Source organism: Macaca nemestrina, chromosome 2 (assembly GCF_043159975.1).
Source record: "Macaca nemestrina isolate mMacNem1 chromosome 2, mMacNem.hap1, whole genome shotgun sequence".
Taxonomy (NCBI): domain Eukaryota; kingdom Metazoa; phylum Chordata; class Mammalia; order Primates; family Cercopithecidae; genus Macaca; species Macaca nemestrina.
Window position 1 is genome coordinate 36779336 of NC_092126.1, and position 14726 is coordinate 36794061.

The 14726-nt window shown below is 36.6% G+C and overlaps 1 protein-coding gene and 1 pseudogene across 2 annotated transcripts in view; one reads left to right on the forward strand and one right to left on the reverse strand.

Moving 5' to 3' along the window:
- Positions 1–1135: 1135 nt before the first annotated feature.
- Positions 1136–14726, reverse strand: part of LOC105469888 (receptor like tyrosine kinase) — an 89977-nt gene continuing 76386 nt past the window's right edge. For both annotated transcript variants that reach the window (XM_011721465.3, XM_071090938.1), the window contains exons 14-15: positions 3252–3388; positions 1136–2273 (exon numbers count right to left, since the gene is read on the reverse strand). In XM_011721465.3, coding sequence (XP_011719767.2) covers positions 2162–2273; positions 3252–3388 — 249 coding nt within the window. In that variant the 3' untranslated portion in view covers positions 1136–2161. The remainder of the gene's footprint in view (positions 2274–3251; positions 3389–14726) is intronic.
- On the forward strand, positions 4696–12653 carry LOC112424664 (high mobility group protein B3 pseudogene; annotated as a pseudogene).

Sequence of the window (14726 nt, forward strand, 5' to 3'; positions counted from 1 at the left end):
AACAGAATGCACTTCTAGGTCACCAGAGCCAGCTTATAATACCACAACAGTGCTTTGTCAATTTGCTTCTTTTCCATAAAAATTATATTTTCTGCAAAATCAGTAAAATGTAAAACTTCAGTAACATTCACAATCTACAACAAAATTACTGGAAGAAGATGAGTCAGGGAAATCTTATAACTGCTCTTCCCTTCCCATGTCAAAGACTCCAAGTAGCTCAAGAAAAATCTACAATAAAAATACATACATAAAATAAAAGTGCTCACAAACACAAAAAGATAAGGTTACAAGCACCACAGCATCCACCAAACTGAGGACATTTCTTACTATCTGTTAATTGGGGATAGAAGTCAAGTGTCAGTACTTATTTTTTTAAAATAGATCATGTACATGTTAATAAACTGTGATTTTTAAACAATGCACTCACTTGAACACAAAATAAGACTGCCCTGAATACTGGAAGGGACGCTCGAGCTGAACCACTCCATGTGGAAAATACACAGTAAGTGCTATAAATGTTGACTGAATGCCTTCTAAGAATGCAGGTTATGAATGAAAATATAATTTACAAATGGTTCAAAGGGACTTTTTAAAAAACAGTCCTCCAGGGACTGGCTTCATATGAGTATTTATAAAACCAAAGAACTGTTAACAAATGTACACAGAAAATCATGCCCTGAGCTTACTTGTGGAAAACCAGGCACTGTGTGAGCTATCTTTCCAGGTGCGTTGCTGATTCATAAAGCTTGTTTAAAAACAGCAAAAGCCTCCAACTGCTGCACATTCTCCCTCATATATCTGCGAAGATGGGAGCAGTGGCAGTACCTGCAGGCCTAGCTACTTAGGAGGCCCATTCAACTCTGCTTTAGGCCAACTAAAACTGAGCATAAATACATACATACCCCTTACTTGCTGGTTTTGGAGAAATGTTTCAGTGTTTTAATACTTCCTTATAACATTAATTCCAACTTTTCACTAGAACCTGGAGACTAAGCCAGCTGTAACTGTGTTAGGGCTTTGGAACTTGACTGAAACATCATGAAATAAAACACACATGTCCAGCTGTTGAATGTTCAAAGACTGACCAGACGCAATAACCAATCATTCATTATGAAAAATAATTTCAATACTGTCATAATATAAAACAAATCCTTTAATTTTTCAAGTGTTTAAAAAAACAATTTTATACTTAAGCCAGCCTTGAAGATAAGCACAAAATTTACCAGTTTACATTTTTTTTTTTTTTTAAAAAAGAATGACAACAACTCAGGCACCCACTCTGTGCATAGCACTATTCTAGGTGCAATAAAAGGGAATCTTAACCTTAGAAATATGAGTTCACTTTCTGGAATGGTATTATCTCCTTTTCCAGAGAGTAAAAATAAATAAAATCACCATTGTTTACTACAGATCTGCCCCAAACCACTTCTGGTTCACAGAAAGGCTAATTTCTGCCAAATTAAAGATGTAATGAACTCAGTTCCTGCTTTCCCAAAAAATACGAAAGCAGAATTCCTTTTCACTGAAAAAAAATAAACAGTTTTCCATGCAAGGGCAGTTTGCTTCTAGTAAGTATTAAAAAAAATTGCTTTTTTCCTCTAGCTTTTCTTTAAATTTTCTTCCTCTAATACTGCCTTTTCTTGTACAAGGCAAACCAGGTATCTTTTAATGCTGTTTTTCCTTTCCTAAGAAAAGCATTGCATTTTGAAGACAAACCATTTCCCAGAGTAGTGACAAAAAATAACGTTAAAAAAACTTTAAAGGTGAGTCACTTACATCACCTTGATGAAGTAAAAAAATAAAAAGCAGTTGGCACTAAGATAGCTAATTCCAAATATCTGTGTCTAAACAATTTTAAAAACTGTTTATTTTGTAAGAATGTACCCCTAGTCCAAAGTAACTATGTTTTAAAAAATTTTGGCCAAAAAATTTACAAAAACCCTTTCAGTTCAACCTAATAAAAGTGATTATCTAGAAAATATGCCACATTATTAAGTCTGTCTTAAAAAGTTCAGATTCTAAAGCATTCCTAAGGCACGGCGTTCTGGAAGACGAATGTGCTTCTGTTGGCGTTGTGTTAGATAGGAAGCATCCATGACAGGCTTCAAGAGAGCCGCGACAGGCACCTTCCTCCTGATGCTGCGGGATTGGGAGAGAAGAGTCAGACGTAGGCCCCCAGGGCTGCGTGAAACTCTGTTAGGCACTGTACCAGCTGCTGAAACTTGGGCCTCTCCTCCGGATCTAAGGCCCAGCAGCAGGCCATCACAGCAAATCTGCAGAGTGACAAAAATGAAAATTTGGACTAGTAAGGATACAGTATTCCTAAACTTTTGGTCAGTTTGATGCCAGTTATGCTGCCTGTCTAAAGGTGGGTATCGAGAGGATGATATATTAAAAACGGATTCATTTTACTATCTGTTGGCAGCTCTAGAAAGAAGCTAAAAGAAATTATTTGGATTACATGTGTGAATTTCAATTCTTCATGACAGCATATCAAAATATTTCAGCAAATACAGAGAGTTCATATAAAAACCTAAAATACAGTCAAAAAAGAACAACCTGTGTTTTCCTGTAGTTAAATTAAGAAAAAGAACTTGGAGGAAGAGAAAGTTTTATCTAAGTTGTATGAACCCTGGATCTAGAGTAAAATCAGTACAAAAGCTGCCACTCTGTCATGGTGCAGAAACTTCAGGGAGTTCTGGAACTGAGAACATACTCATCTGTACAATCAATCACCCTGAAGAGCCCCCTGTTTATCCCACCCTCACTACATGGCAAGATAAGCTACGTGATAGAAGCAGGAAACAGAAAGCAACTATTTTGCTTACTAGTCCAGATCATCTTCCCTGGATCAGCTGATACTAACTGGCAAGGCAAAATGACAATGAGAAAGGTTTTATAACTACTATGTCCTTTATAATTACTTTATAACTACAAAAGTCAGGTACTCACTCTGTATAGAATAACTGACATAGTATTCAATTTTCTTAGTACACCCTCTCAGACTAATTTATGGTGCTTAGATTATGCACTATAAAATAAAATGCAAGGCATTCTAATATCAAATGCATGAAAGAGTGAATGAATCTCCCTGACTTTGTGGTTCTTTGTAAGAGTCTAATTTAAATCCAAAGAGTCATTATTCTTAAAAGGGAAGGCTCTATGTGAATATGGAAACCTGCTCTTTTTCCTTTATTCCAATATAGTAAATGGAATAAAACTCATGCCTTCAAGCTCAAAAAAAAACTCACAATTCATCAGGACAGTTGATTGGCTGGGCTATTCGGTAACCATCTTTCAGGTATGCGGCCATCTCGAAGGGGTCAATGTCCACGTAGGGTGTCTGGCCCAGAGTCATGAGTTCCCACAGCGTCACTCCAAAGGCCCACTAGGAAAGGAGCAGGAGCACAATGAGGGGACATTTAAAACAACGGTCAGGGGGCCAGTGCCCACAGCCAGCTACAGTACAAAAAAGAGCAGCTCAACTCATGCTTCGGAAAAGTGAAATGTTATTTACAAAAAGAAGTCTATCATACACAGTTAGTTTCCCTTGCTAAGATAAAAAAGAGTGCATCCAATATTAATATTATAAATTCTAAGTAATTAGATCCATTGGAAGTAATAGTTTACTGCTGATTACAAGTTATGTATTATGAATTATGTCTAAGATTCTTCTAATATGAGAATTTGTAACTGTAAATACTATAGCTAGTCTGCATGATTGAGAAGTGGAAAATGAATGGAATTTTAGTCTAATTAAAGGGAAGAGCATCCTAAGTGAAATATGCAAATGAGGGAAATATAAGAAGGCATGGATTTTTACTATAAAGTTTTAAATTAAAGGATTAAAATAACTTCCAACCTTGCTTGAGTAAGTGATCAGATTTATTTAAATTTAACATGTAAACTACAGAAAGGAACAGGAACAGTAAACAGTGCCAACAGTGTCCACTCATGGTCGGCACACGCCTGTAATCCCCGCTACTCAGGAGGCTGAGGCAGAAGAATTGCTTAAACCCAGAAGGCGGAGGTTGTGGTGAGCCGAGATTGCACCACTGCGCTCCTGCCTGGGCAACAAAGTGAGACTCTGTCTCAAAGAAAGAAAAAGAAAAAATTTAAAACTGTCATAGAAAGTTCTATATAGAACCAAAATATACTTCAACAATGAAGATAAAATCCAGTTTTTCAGACAAATAAAAGCAGAGAGACTATGTTTCCAGCAGACCTGTAAGATGTATGAAAGCAGTTCTTCATGTGGAAAGAAAATATACCACATGGAAATCTGAGTCAATGCAAAGAATATAGAGTGCTGAAAATATATTAATAACAACTGAACATATTCTCTTATGTTAAAATTTCCTTGAGAGACTATTTAAAGGAAAAACAGCCAACAATATATTGTGGGGTTAATAATATACAGAGAAGTAAAAGGTATGCCCACAAACAGTTTGAAGACTGGAAGGGGATGAATGGAAACACTCTATTAAACATGAAATGATATAATATTTTTGGAAAATAGAAGGTTTACATTGTAAAGCCTAGAGTAGGTTTTTTAACCTCAGCACTACTGATATCGTGGGCTGGAGGATTCTTTGCTGTGAGTAGCTGTCCTGTGCGTTGTAGGATGTGTAGCATTCTCCCTGGGCTTAGCCATTAGATGACAGTAGCACATCCTCCAAGCTGTGACAACCCAAAATGCCTCCAGACATAGCCAAACGTCCCTTGGCACAGACAAATGCCCTTAACCAGAGCAAAATTGTCCCAGTTAAGAACCACTGTGTTAGACTGAACAACAACAAAAAATTGTAAATATCAGAAATAAAGGAGGGAACACCATCCTTTAGGACATCAAAAAATACTATGAACAATCCAATTTTATGCCAATAAATTCAGTAACTTAAATGAAATAAACAAATTTCTTAAAATACAAATTACCAAAACACACAGGAATAAACAGAACATCTATATAGCCCTACATCTATTAAAGATACTGAATTCACAATTCAAAACTTTTCCACAAAGAAAACTCAACATTGTTTGGTGAATTCTATCAAACTTGAAAGAAAATACAAATCTGTATTAGTTTCCTAGGGCTACCATAATAACATACCACAAACGAGTAGCTTAAACAACAGAAATTTATTGTCCCACTGCTCTGATAGCTGTAAGTCCAAATCCATGTGTCAGCGGGGCTGTGCTTCCCTGGAAACCTGGAGGGGGAATCTTCCCTTGCCTATTCCCAGCTTCCTGTGGTTGCCGGCAGCCCCTGGTGTGCCTTGGTTTGCAGCTGCAGCCCTGTAGTCCCTGCCTCTATCTTCACATGACATTTTCTCCTCGTGTGTGTGTCTCTTGTCTTAGGGGGGATTAGAGCTCATCCTAATTTGAGTATGACCTCATCTTAATGTTACATCTGCAATGACCCCATTTCCAAATAAGGTCACGTTCTGAGGTACTAGGGATTAGGGCTGCAACCGATTTTTTTTTTTTTTTTGGCGGAGAGGCAGGACACAATTCAACCCATTCATTACACACCCAATCCTACATAAACTTTCAGAACACAGAGGAAGGAGTATATCTCAATCACTTTGACGGCAGCATTACCCTAAATTGTGTATAGTTTCAAAATCTCCACAGAGTCTTGGAGGCTACTAAAATTTCCCTTACACCTACTGGGACATTCTATTCTGCTTAAAAATGGAAAAATGATTTCGAATTAATAAAAGTTAAAGGACGGTGCCTGCTCACATCTAGTTATTTGCCTATCTTTAAAACCTTACTCTATATGAAACTTTTTTCTGAGAAGTAACAAGATCTATATGAAATCTTAATACTGACAGTCATTAGTAAATGCAGTGCTTTGTTTTTAAAATCGTATCCAATTTCCATAGAGAAGGTAGTTCCCTGCACAGATGGAACAGAGCCCAAAGAAATGAAACTGGTCGGAAGGGTGCTCCCATCCCTTCCTTCTGAGATGAAATGATCCATTCAAACTAGATTTTGGAAGAAGAAACGATGGGAATTGGTGACAAGTGCATCTTGACCCTTTGTACACAGGGAATAACCCCATCCACTGACATTATAACACCTTCTGACTATAAGGGACTTTGATAGTAATGTTCGTGGTATTTGAGATCTGGAGTTGAATGTAAGTATCACAGCAGCAATATATATAAGCTTTTAAAAATTACTCCCTTCCCACTGTTTTGTTCACATTATTACTGCCTAACATTTACCTAAGGTTTTCATATTACAACTACAACACTAAAAGACGCCATCGAAAAGAATAGTTAAGCCAAAGGGAACAATGCCATTTCGTTTCCTTAAAAACTAACAAAAGTGATTAATTACATGTTGGCAAACCAACCCTTAAAAAAATAATCAAGACAAAATGGCACAGAGATGATTTGTGGAAAACTTGCTCTAAAGTCTTCTGATAACTGAACTATTTAAAATTTAGACAGACTTATTCTATAATTTCCTTCTGTTTGACGTCGGTGGAAAGGGGGCAATAAGAAGGTCATGCTGTTCTTTCCAGAGTTTTATGAAAGGCCGTGGCTAAAGAACATTTAGAGAATTACAGTGTTATTCTATTCATCTTATTCCTCTCCCCAGAACATGTGTTATTTTATAGCTTCCATATATAAGATGTAAAATGGTTTTTCCACTAAAACATATATGAATATGACTTGTCAAAAACTATATAAGTAAAATTCCTTTTTTCTTTTAGTGCAGCATTAACTAAAGATGGGGCTACTGAGTTAAGATATTTCCAGTCATTACTTCAGGAACTTACAATGCAAGGCTCACTTCAGTGAACTATAAACTGAAAAGAAAATAATTCCATTCAATTGTAAATTATCTTATCTGACCACAGTGGAAGTATAATCAGGTGTTCCATGGCTAGGCCTTTCTGTTCATATTAGAAACCTTATATCTCTTTCTCATATGAAGACATGGCTGCAGATTACCGAAGTACAATTAAATAAATCTGGGTTAAGTGTTTTATTAGAAGGAGAAGAATTATCTGGGGTGCTTGCTAAAAAGTACAGTTCCCCAGTCCTATCTCAATAATTCTGAAGCCTGGATCACATTATTTAATTATTTATTTGTATTTTTAGCAGAAATCGGGTTTCACCATGTTGGCCAGGCTGGTCTCAAACTCCAGGTTTCAAGTGATCCACCCGCTGTGGCCTCCCAAAGTGCTGGAACTATAGGCATGAGCCACCATGACAGGCCTGGATCACATCACTTTAAACAAAAGTCCTTGGCAGGTCTTAAGAATGGGCAAATTTAGCAAGTAGTCTTAGATATGTTAGCAGCAGTGATCAGACAGCGACGACAGTTTTCATTTATTTTTATTGTAGTACAGCTGACACACAAGAAACTGCACATAAAGTATTCAACTGGGTAAGTTCTGACACACATAAACACTCCTGAAACCACTGCCACAACCAAGGTAAGGAGCGTAGCTATCACCTCCGAAAGATTCTGTTTTGATCCTTTCCCTTCATCCCTCCCTACCACCAGCACTACCATCCCCAAGTACCCACTAATCTGCTTTCTGTCACTATATAGTTGGCATTTTCTAGAATTATATAAATAGAATTATTCAAGCTGTATACTGTTTTCCTAGCTTCTTTTACTCAGAAAAATCATTCTGAGATTCATCCATGATGCAGCATGTACCAACAGTTCATTCCTTTTTATTTAGTAGTATAGCTCATTATAGGAATACTGCAGTTTACCAATTTGCCTGTTGATAAGCATTTGAATTATGTTCAGACTTAGCTATTAAAAATGAGGCTGCTATGAACATCTGTGTACAGTGTTGGTAAGAACACGTTTTCCTCTCTCTAAGAGCAAAATGACTGAATATGGTACATATATATCAATTTTAAGAAATTGCTAAACTGTTTTCCAAAGTGAATATCCCATTTTACATTCCTGCCAGCAGTGTAAAAGAGCTCTTGTTCTTTCATATCCTTGTCAATATTTGGTATGGTCAGACTTTTCAATTTTAGCCAAACCAACAGTATCTCACTGTGGTTTAATTTTGCATTTCCCTAATGAATGACTAATAATGTTGATAATATCTTTCAAACTTGGAGAGACTATCTTAATATTGAGTTTTCTGACCAAGGCAAAAACGGTGTACCTCTCCTATTGTGTATGTATTCTTTAATTTCTCTCAGCAATGTATTGTGCAGCTCTTTCACATTTTTTGTCAGATTTATTCCTGAAAACTTCACATTTTTGATGTTCTTATAAACTTTCTTAAAACTTTAATTTCTTATTTTTCATTAAGTGTTTAAAAATACAATTTATTTTCGTACATTGATCTTGCAATCTTTCTAAACTCACTTATTAGTTTTAGTAGCGTTTTTGTATATCATACTGAATGTTCTACATAAATGATCATACTATTCTGCAAATAGTTACTTTTTTCTATCCACTCTTTTCTTCCCTTAGTGCACTGGCTATAACCTCAAGGACAGTGCTGAGTAACAGAAATGATAATAGTGGGCAACCTTGTCTTGCTCCTGATATTAAATAAAAAGAATTCAGCCTTTCACCACTAAATATGTTAGCTATAGGTTTTTCTGTAGATGCCCTTTACCAGGTCTAGAGCAGATGTCCAGAGGGACATGCCTCCTCTTAGATGCCTCTTCAGGTCTGGTGTGTCCCAAGTGCCAAAAAAGGATCTCAGTGCCTCTGGGGTGGGACCCTGGCAAAGAGCCTCTGAGGTGCCTTCCCACCTAGCTGAGAGATGATGTTCCCACCCCAAGAGGCCTGAAAAGCAGAGTACTAAGCCAAAGAGAATTATTCTTGAGTCCTAAGGTTTAATATTGTTTGTTCGGTTAGGTTTTCAACTTATTTTAGATGCATTCATCCTTTCTTCTTTCCTATTTCTTCCCTTTGGAATGAGTATGTCTACCCACTACTTGTCCCACCACTGTATTTTTGGAGCACATAACTTGTTTGCTTTTATAGTTCAGAGCTAGAGAAGAATTTGCCTCAGCATAAACTGTACCTTGAGGTTCATCCATACCAGATTTAGATGATATTTAAATGACACTTTGGAGTTAAGACGTTAGAGCTGATGCTAGGATAAGTTAAGACTTTTAGGGCTGTTGGGATGGAATGAATGTATTTTGCATGTGAGAATGACATACATTTTGGAAGGCCAGTGGCAGAATGTGGTGGACTGAATGTCTGTGTCCCTGCCACCATTCATATGCTGAAACCTTAACCCCCAAGTAACGGTATTAGGAGTTGGGGCCTTTGGGAGATGGTCAGGTCATGAGAGTGCAGCCCTCATAAATGGGATTGGTACTCTTATAAATAAGAGACCACCAGAGAGCTCCCTCACTGTTTATGCCACATGAGGACCCAAAGAGAGGATAGACATTTACGAACCAGGAAAGAGGCTCTCAACAGACACTGACCCTACTGGCACCTTAATTTTGGACTTTCCTAGACTCTAGAATTATGAGAATTCAGTGTTTGTTATTTAAGTTATCCAGTCTACGGCAGTCTACGGCAGTTTGGTATAGTGGCCCCAATACACTAAGACACCAACTCAACTTCAAACATCAGCGATCTTTAAGCAGAGTGTTACACATGATTGAAAAGTGACTACTTCTGCTATGAACCTGCCCTACGATCTGTGATTAGGAAAGACAGAGGAGCCAACACTGGATGCTAACCAGGCCATTACACGCATCTGTTATTTATGGCACTTTTTGCCACTGCATCAGATGCATGGAGCCAACACTGGATGCTAACCAGGCCATTACATGCATCTGTTATTTATGGCACTTTTTGCCACTGCATCAGATGCACAGACATTACTCCATCAGAACACTGGGGCTATCTGAAGGGAATATTAAACAGAATAAGAACAAGTCTCTTTAAAGGAATGTAAAGAGTTGTTTACAAGATTTTATCGGTAAATTATCCTGAGGGAGAGCCAACGACAGAAAACATACCTAGGTCAACTATTTGATCACAGGACAGCAAGTGCTCACCTCTGAAAATACAGCAACTCTTCCTAAAGTAAATCCATTTATTCCTCATTCTAAGGAAATATTAGGATGAATAAAACAATACCATTAAATAAAACTAAACAATATCTTAACGTTAATATTAAATTTAAAATTTTTATTTCTTCAAGTCTGAAATAATCCTCGCACCTCTAGATTTTTCCTGTCTTTAATATTTATTCCTCTTAATGTGAACTTAATACTTAAATAATTGTTCCAAGATTATTGTATATAAAATCAGCAACTATAAAGGAAACAAATATTAGGCATCTATGCCTTACTCTAAAATTAATAATGAATAAAGTTTTCTATACTTTAAAAAACAATAAGCATCCTCCATAACTCTAGCTTTCTCTTTGATACCACAGTAGTTCAGCAGACTACTCTTCATGGGTATATTATAAATGTCAGACTCTCCCGCTCAGGTCTGCTCAGGATACAACAAGCACTGGGCTTCCTCCACAGCACTGGGCAAATAGGAAGTTAAAGAGTCATACGTAGCAATGTGCTGCAGATGCAGTCTCTGGATAACTTCAGATTTCCCTTTATTTTCTAGGTAATCATTAACATTCACAAAATAAATAATGTAAAGGCACAAGCAACACATTTTGATGTGTCCTATCCCCTAAAAACTGTTCAAATACCTTTAAAAGGATCTCTTCATTGCCATAAACCATGCTGACAATATTTGGCATGGAAGTTATTTCCTTGACTTGTTTTTCTTAAGAACATGCTTCTTAAACACAATGTAATACTATAACGACAAGAAAACCAATAAGAAAGAAATTCGTAACTGCGGACTCCTGATTACATTTAGTAATCTCCTAATAGAAAGTAGTTCTTAAGAGCAGAATTACGTTAGCTACTATAGTTAGCTAAATAATTCAAAGAACATGTAAATCAAGAGCTCTATTTTCAAAAAAAGGAAAAGAAAGTCACATAAAAAAATTTATGGAGGTATCCACATCTGATGAAAACACAATAAAAACAATATCCAGAAATTCTTAAGAATGCCTACAATGATATCATATCTTAGAATAATATTAGACATTTATAACTAGTCAAATCTTGATGTGCATAGTTCTTAAGCTCAATAGTTAAAAGTTGATGTTAACATAAGAATCTGGACATACTGAAATACTGAATCCTTTCAGTAGAAATTCTGAAAATACAACCTAGAGATGCAATGTATTATTTTTATGATGGAAAACATTAATGTATTTCTAAATAAATTATGTAGAATTTTTAATTATAAAGAAATGCAAAAATATTAAGGATGTCTTAAAGGACAGAGAAAATGTTCCCTCCAAGGCAGCAGTATCATTTGTTGGGTGCTACATTTACATCTAAAAATATGTATTTCACATGTGTATAGACTCTGGTGGAAGTGTCCAAAAATAGAATATTAAATGTAACTTTTAAGTCCCCAACTTCACCCATAAAGAAAAAGTGGTAACAGAACATAATGACTGTATGTATTTCCAACCCAAATGTTAAAAAGCAATCTTCAACATGTGCACTTTAAAATATTTTAAGAATTAAAAAAAATTCAATCCCAGAAAACTAAAAGGCAGGATTTTTACATGAACAGTCACATCATAGTCATGGAAAACAGAAGGGTGTTCCTAGTCCTTTCAATTCCAATTATCTAAAGCAAAGGCAATACACACATATGTGTGTGTAGGATTGTATATACACACACATATATATATGGAAACAAATTTATAATAATCTAAAAAAGAAAAATGTGAGCATTTTCTAGGAGTTAATCACGTTAAATGCAAATCAAAGGATATTTTAACATCACATGCTAAGTATAGCTCAGAAAATTTGGGTCACACAGCTATTTCAAGTAAGTTTATGCCAAAACACACTGAAAGTAGTTATGATGTTAAAGTAATTCTCCTGTTGAGGTGCCTCTTGCAGAGGCAGCTAGCGTGAGGCTGGGGAATCGCTAAGCTACGTGTCATGCCCTGTGCTGCCCAGACTCGTGAACAATTGAGTCAGGGTGGCTAAAATCTACTCCAGAAAACCAAAAGGCAAGATGTTTGCTTATGCCTTCTTTGTGCAGGCATGCAGAGAACCTAAGAAGAAAAACCCAGATATCCCTGTCAATTTTGCAAAATTGACCAAAAAGTGCACTGAGAAGTGGAAGACAGTGTCTGGGAAAGAGAAGTCTAAATCTGATGAAATGGCAAAAGCGGATTAAATATGCTATGATTCAGAAATGAAGGATTATGGACCATCTAAGGGAGGCAAAACAAAAAAATAAAAAACAAAAAGGACCTCAATGTCCCCAAAAGGTCACTGTCCAGATTCTTCCTGTTCTGTACAGAATTCCGCCCCAAGAATTCAGACCCTGGCATCTCTATTGGAGATGTGGCAAAAAAGCTAGGTGAGAGGTAGAGTAATTTAAGTGACACTGAAAAGCAGCTTTGCATCACAAAGGCAACAAAGCTGAAGGAGAAGTATGAGAAGGATGTTGCTAACTGCAAGTCTAAAGGAAAGTTTGATGGCACAAAGGGTCCTGCTAAAGTTGTCTGGACAAAGGTGGAAGAGAAAGGCAAAGATGACGAGGAGGAAGAGGCAGAGGAGGAGGATAATGAATAAAAAACTTTATCTGTAATAACTAACTAACTAAATAACTAAAGTAACTCTCTTGTGAAGCTGATCACCATTAAGTTAATGGTGATATTTTAAAATAAAGCTGCCACATGAACAAGCAACTATTTGGTATAATTGCATTCTGATGATGGCAGATTCTTACATAAAATATGTGAACTCCTGCAAAATGTCATAACCATAAAAATAACTATTTCTGATATAATTTGAAATGTTCTGCTTAACCAAACCATGCCATGTATCTTCAACATGAACTTTGCCAGTTAATATCCAGCTGAAGAGACTCAACACTCTAGGAGCATCTTGCTTGGAGATTTATTATTAGCTATACCCTCATTTGTTGAAAGTACATTATCTAACTTAATTTTCACTCTGTAGGTCCTGCAAAATATTTGATCATAAATATTACCAAAAAAACTCCTATCATCACTTAATTATACGATGGTATACCTACACATATATACATTAAATTAAGTAATACAGGCTGGGTGCAGTGGCTCACAACTGTAATCTCAGTGCTTTGAGAGGTCAAGGCAGGAGGATCGCTTGAGCCTAGGGGTACAAGATCTGCCTAGGCAACACAGCAAGCCTCCATCTCCACAAAAAATAAAAGAATTAGCCAGGTGTGGTGGCACACACTGGTAGTCCTAGCTACTCAGGAGGCTGAGGCAGGAAGATCACTTGAGCCCAGGAGTACAAGGCTACACTGAGCTATGACTGCACCACTGCTCTCTCACCTGGGCAACAGAGTGAGACCCTGTATCTAAGGAAAAAAAAAGTAATATATATTTTGGGGGCCTCCACTGTGCAAGCAAATAGCACTATTCATCATCTTGCATACCCCTTTGAAATACAAGATATCAATGCTCCTTTTTCTAAGAGAATAATAAAAAAATTTCCAACCTCTTCAAATTACACGAAATACTTAGAGATTATCATCTAAGAATTATCTTCCATTTTCTGCCCATCGAACTAGTTTTGGTTCACCACCACAACTGCCATCTCATTTCAGCAGTGGCAACTATACTATATTTCAATAAATAACAAAAATTTTAAATCAACAACTGGAAATAAAAAAATTAACATCCCAAAGAGACAAATGAATCCACCTTTTAAATCAACTATGGAATAAAATTTTCAATGTAAACACTAAGAAAAGTTTCTTTTACTTTTCTACATTTAAAAATGTTTAGATGTGAGCTTTCACTAAAGGAGTAAATTTGAGAACCACGCTACTCTAATTCAACTGACATTATGTTTTAAAATTACATTCTACAACCAAAGCCAAACCGATTCCTCCTGCCTGCCCCCCTTCCCACTCCATGAAAATAGCTTTGCTTAATGTAGAGCTGGTAAACAGTTCCAGATACAATTCAAAATTTCTGAATAAAGATTTGGCAACTCTAAAACCAAAAACCTTATCAAAGGGTAGAACTAGTCCTTCCTGTCATTTAGTACAGCAGCTGTGCATTGGTCCAAAATCAAACTCAGCTTTCCTTTCATATGTCATTTGAAAAAAATCAAAATCAAAACCAAAAATGTAACCCTTCTCTCCCTAAAAAAAAGCCCACGTTCTCATTAGATAGCCATTAAAAGTATCTAAGCTGCTCTGCATATTTCTACTGCTTTACTTGGTATGTTTAACTTCTAGACATTCATGCTAGAGAGACATTTTTTCTTTATCATCAAAGCTCTGGAAAAACAGACCAGGATTAGTACCCCACTGCTCTACAAGCTGAACCCTGGGATTCAGTGTCCAAGAGTCTGGTTTTATTTTCCTCATCCTGGCCCACCATGCCCCATGCCTCTCTGGCTAGGAGAGGCTGTGGACAACATGAAACAGGTTGTCATTCAGTGTTAGCTTCTGAGACTGCTCTGTGAAGCAGATCACATCCCTTCTCATAATCATTCATATTTACTTTGTTCATCTCACAAGTGTCAGATAAACTGTTTGAGAATAGTTTATCTTGAGTTAAAACAAAGTATTTTGAAGATACATAAAGACCTTGTTAACAAAATTAGCTTGGCATGGTGGTGCACGCCTACAGTCCCAGTTACTCA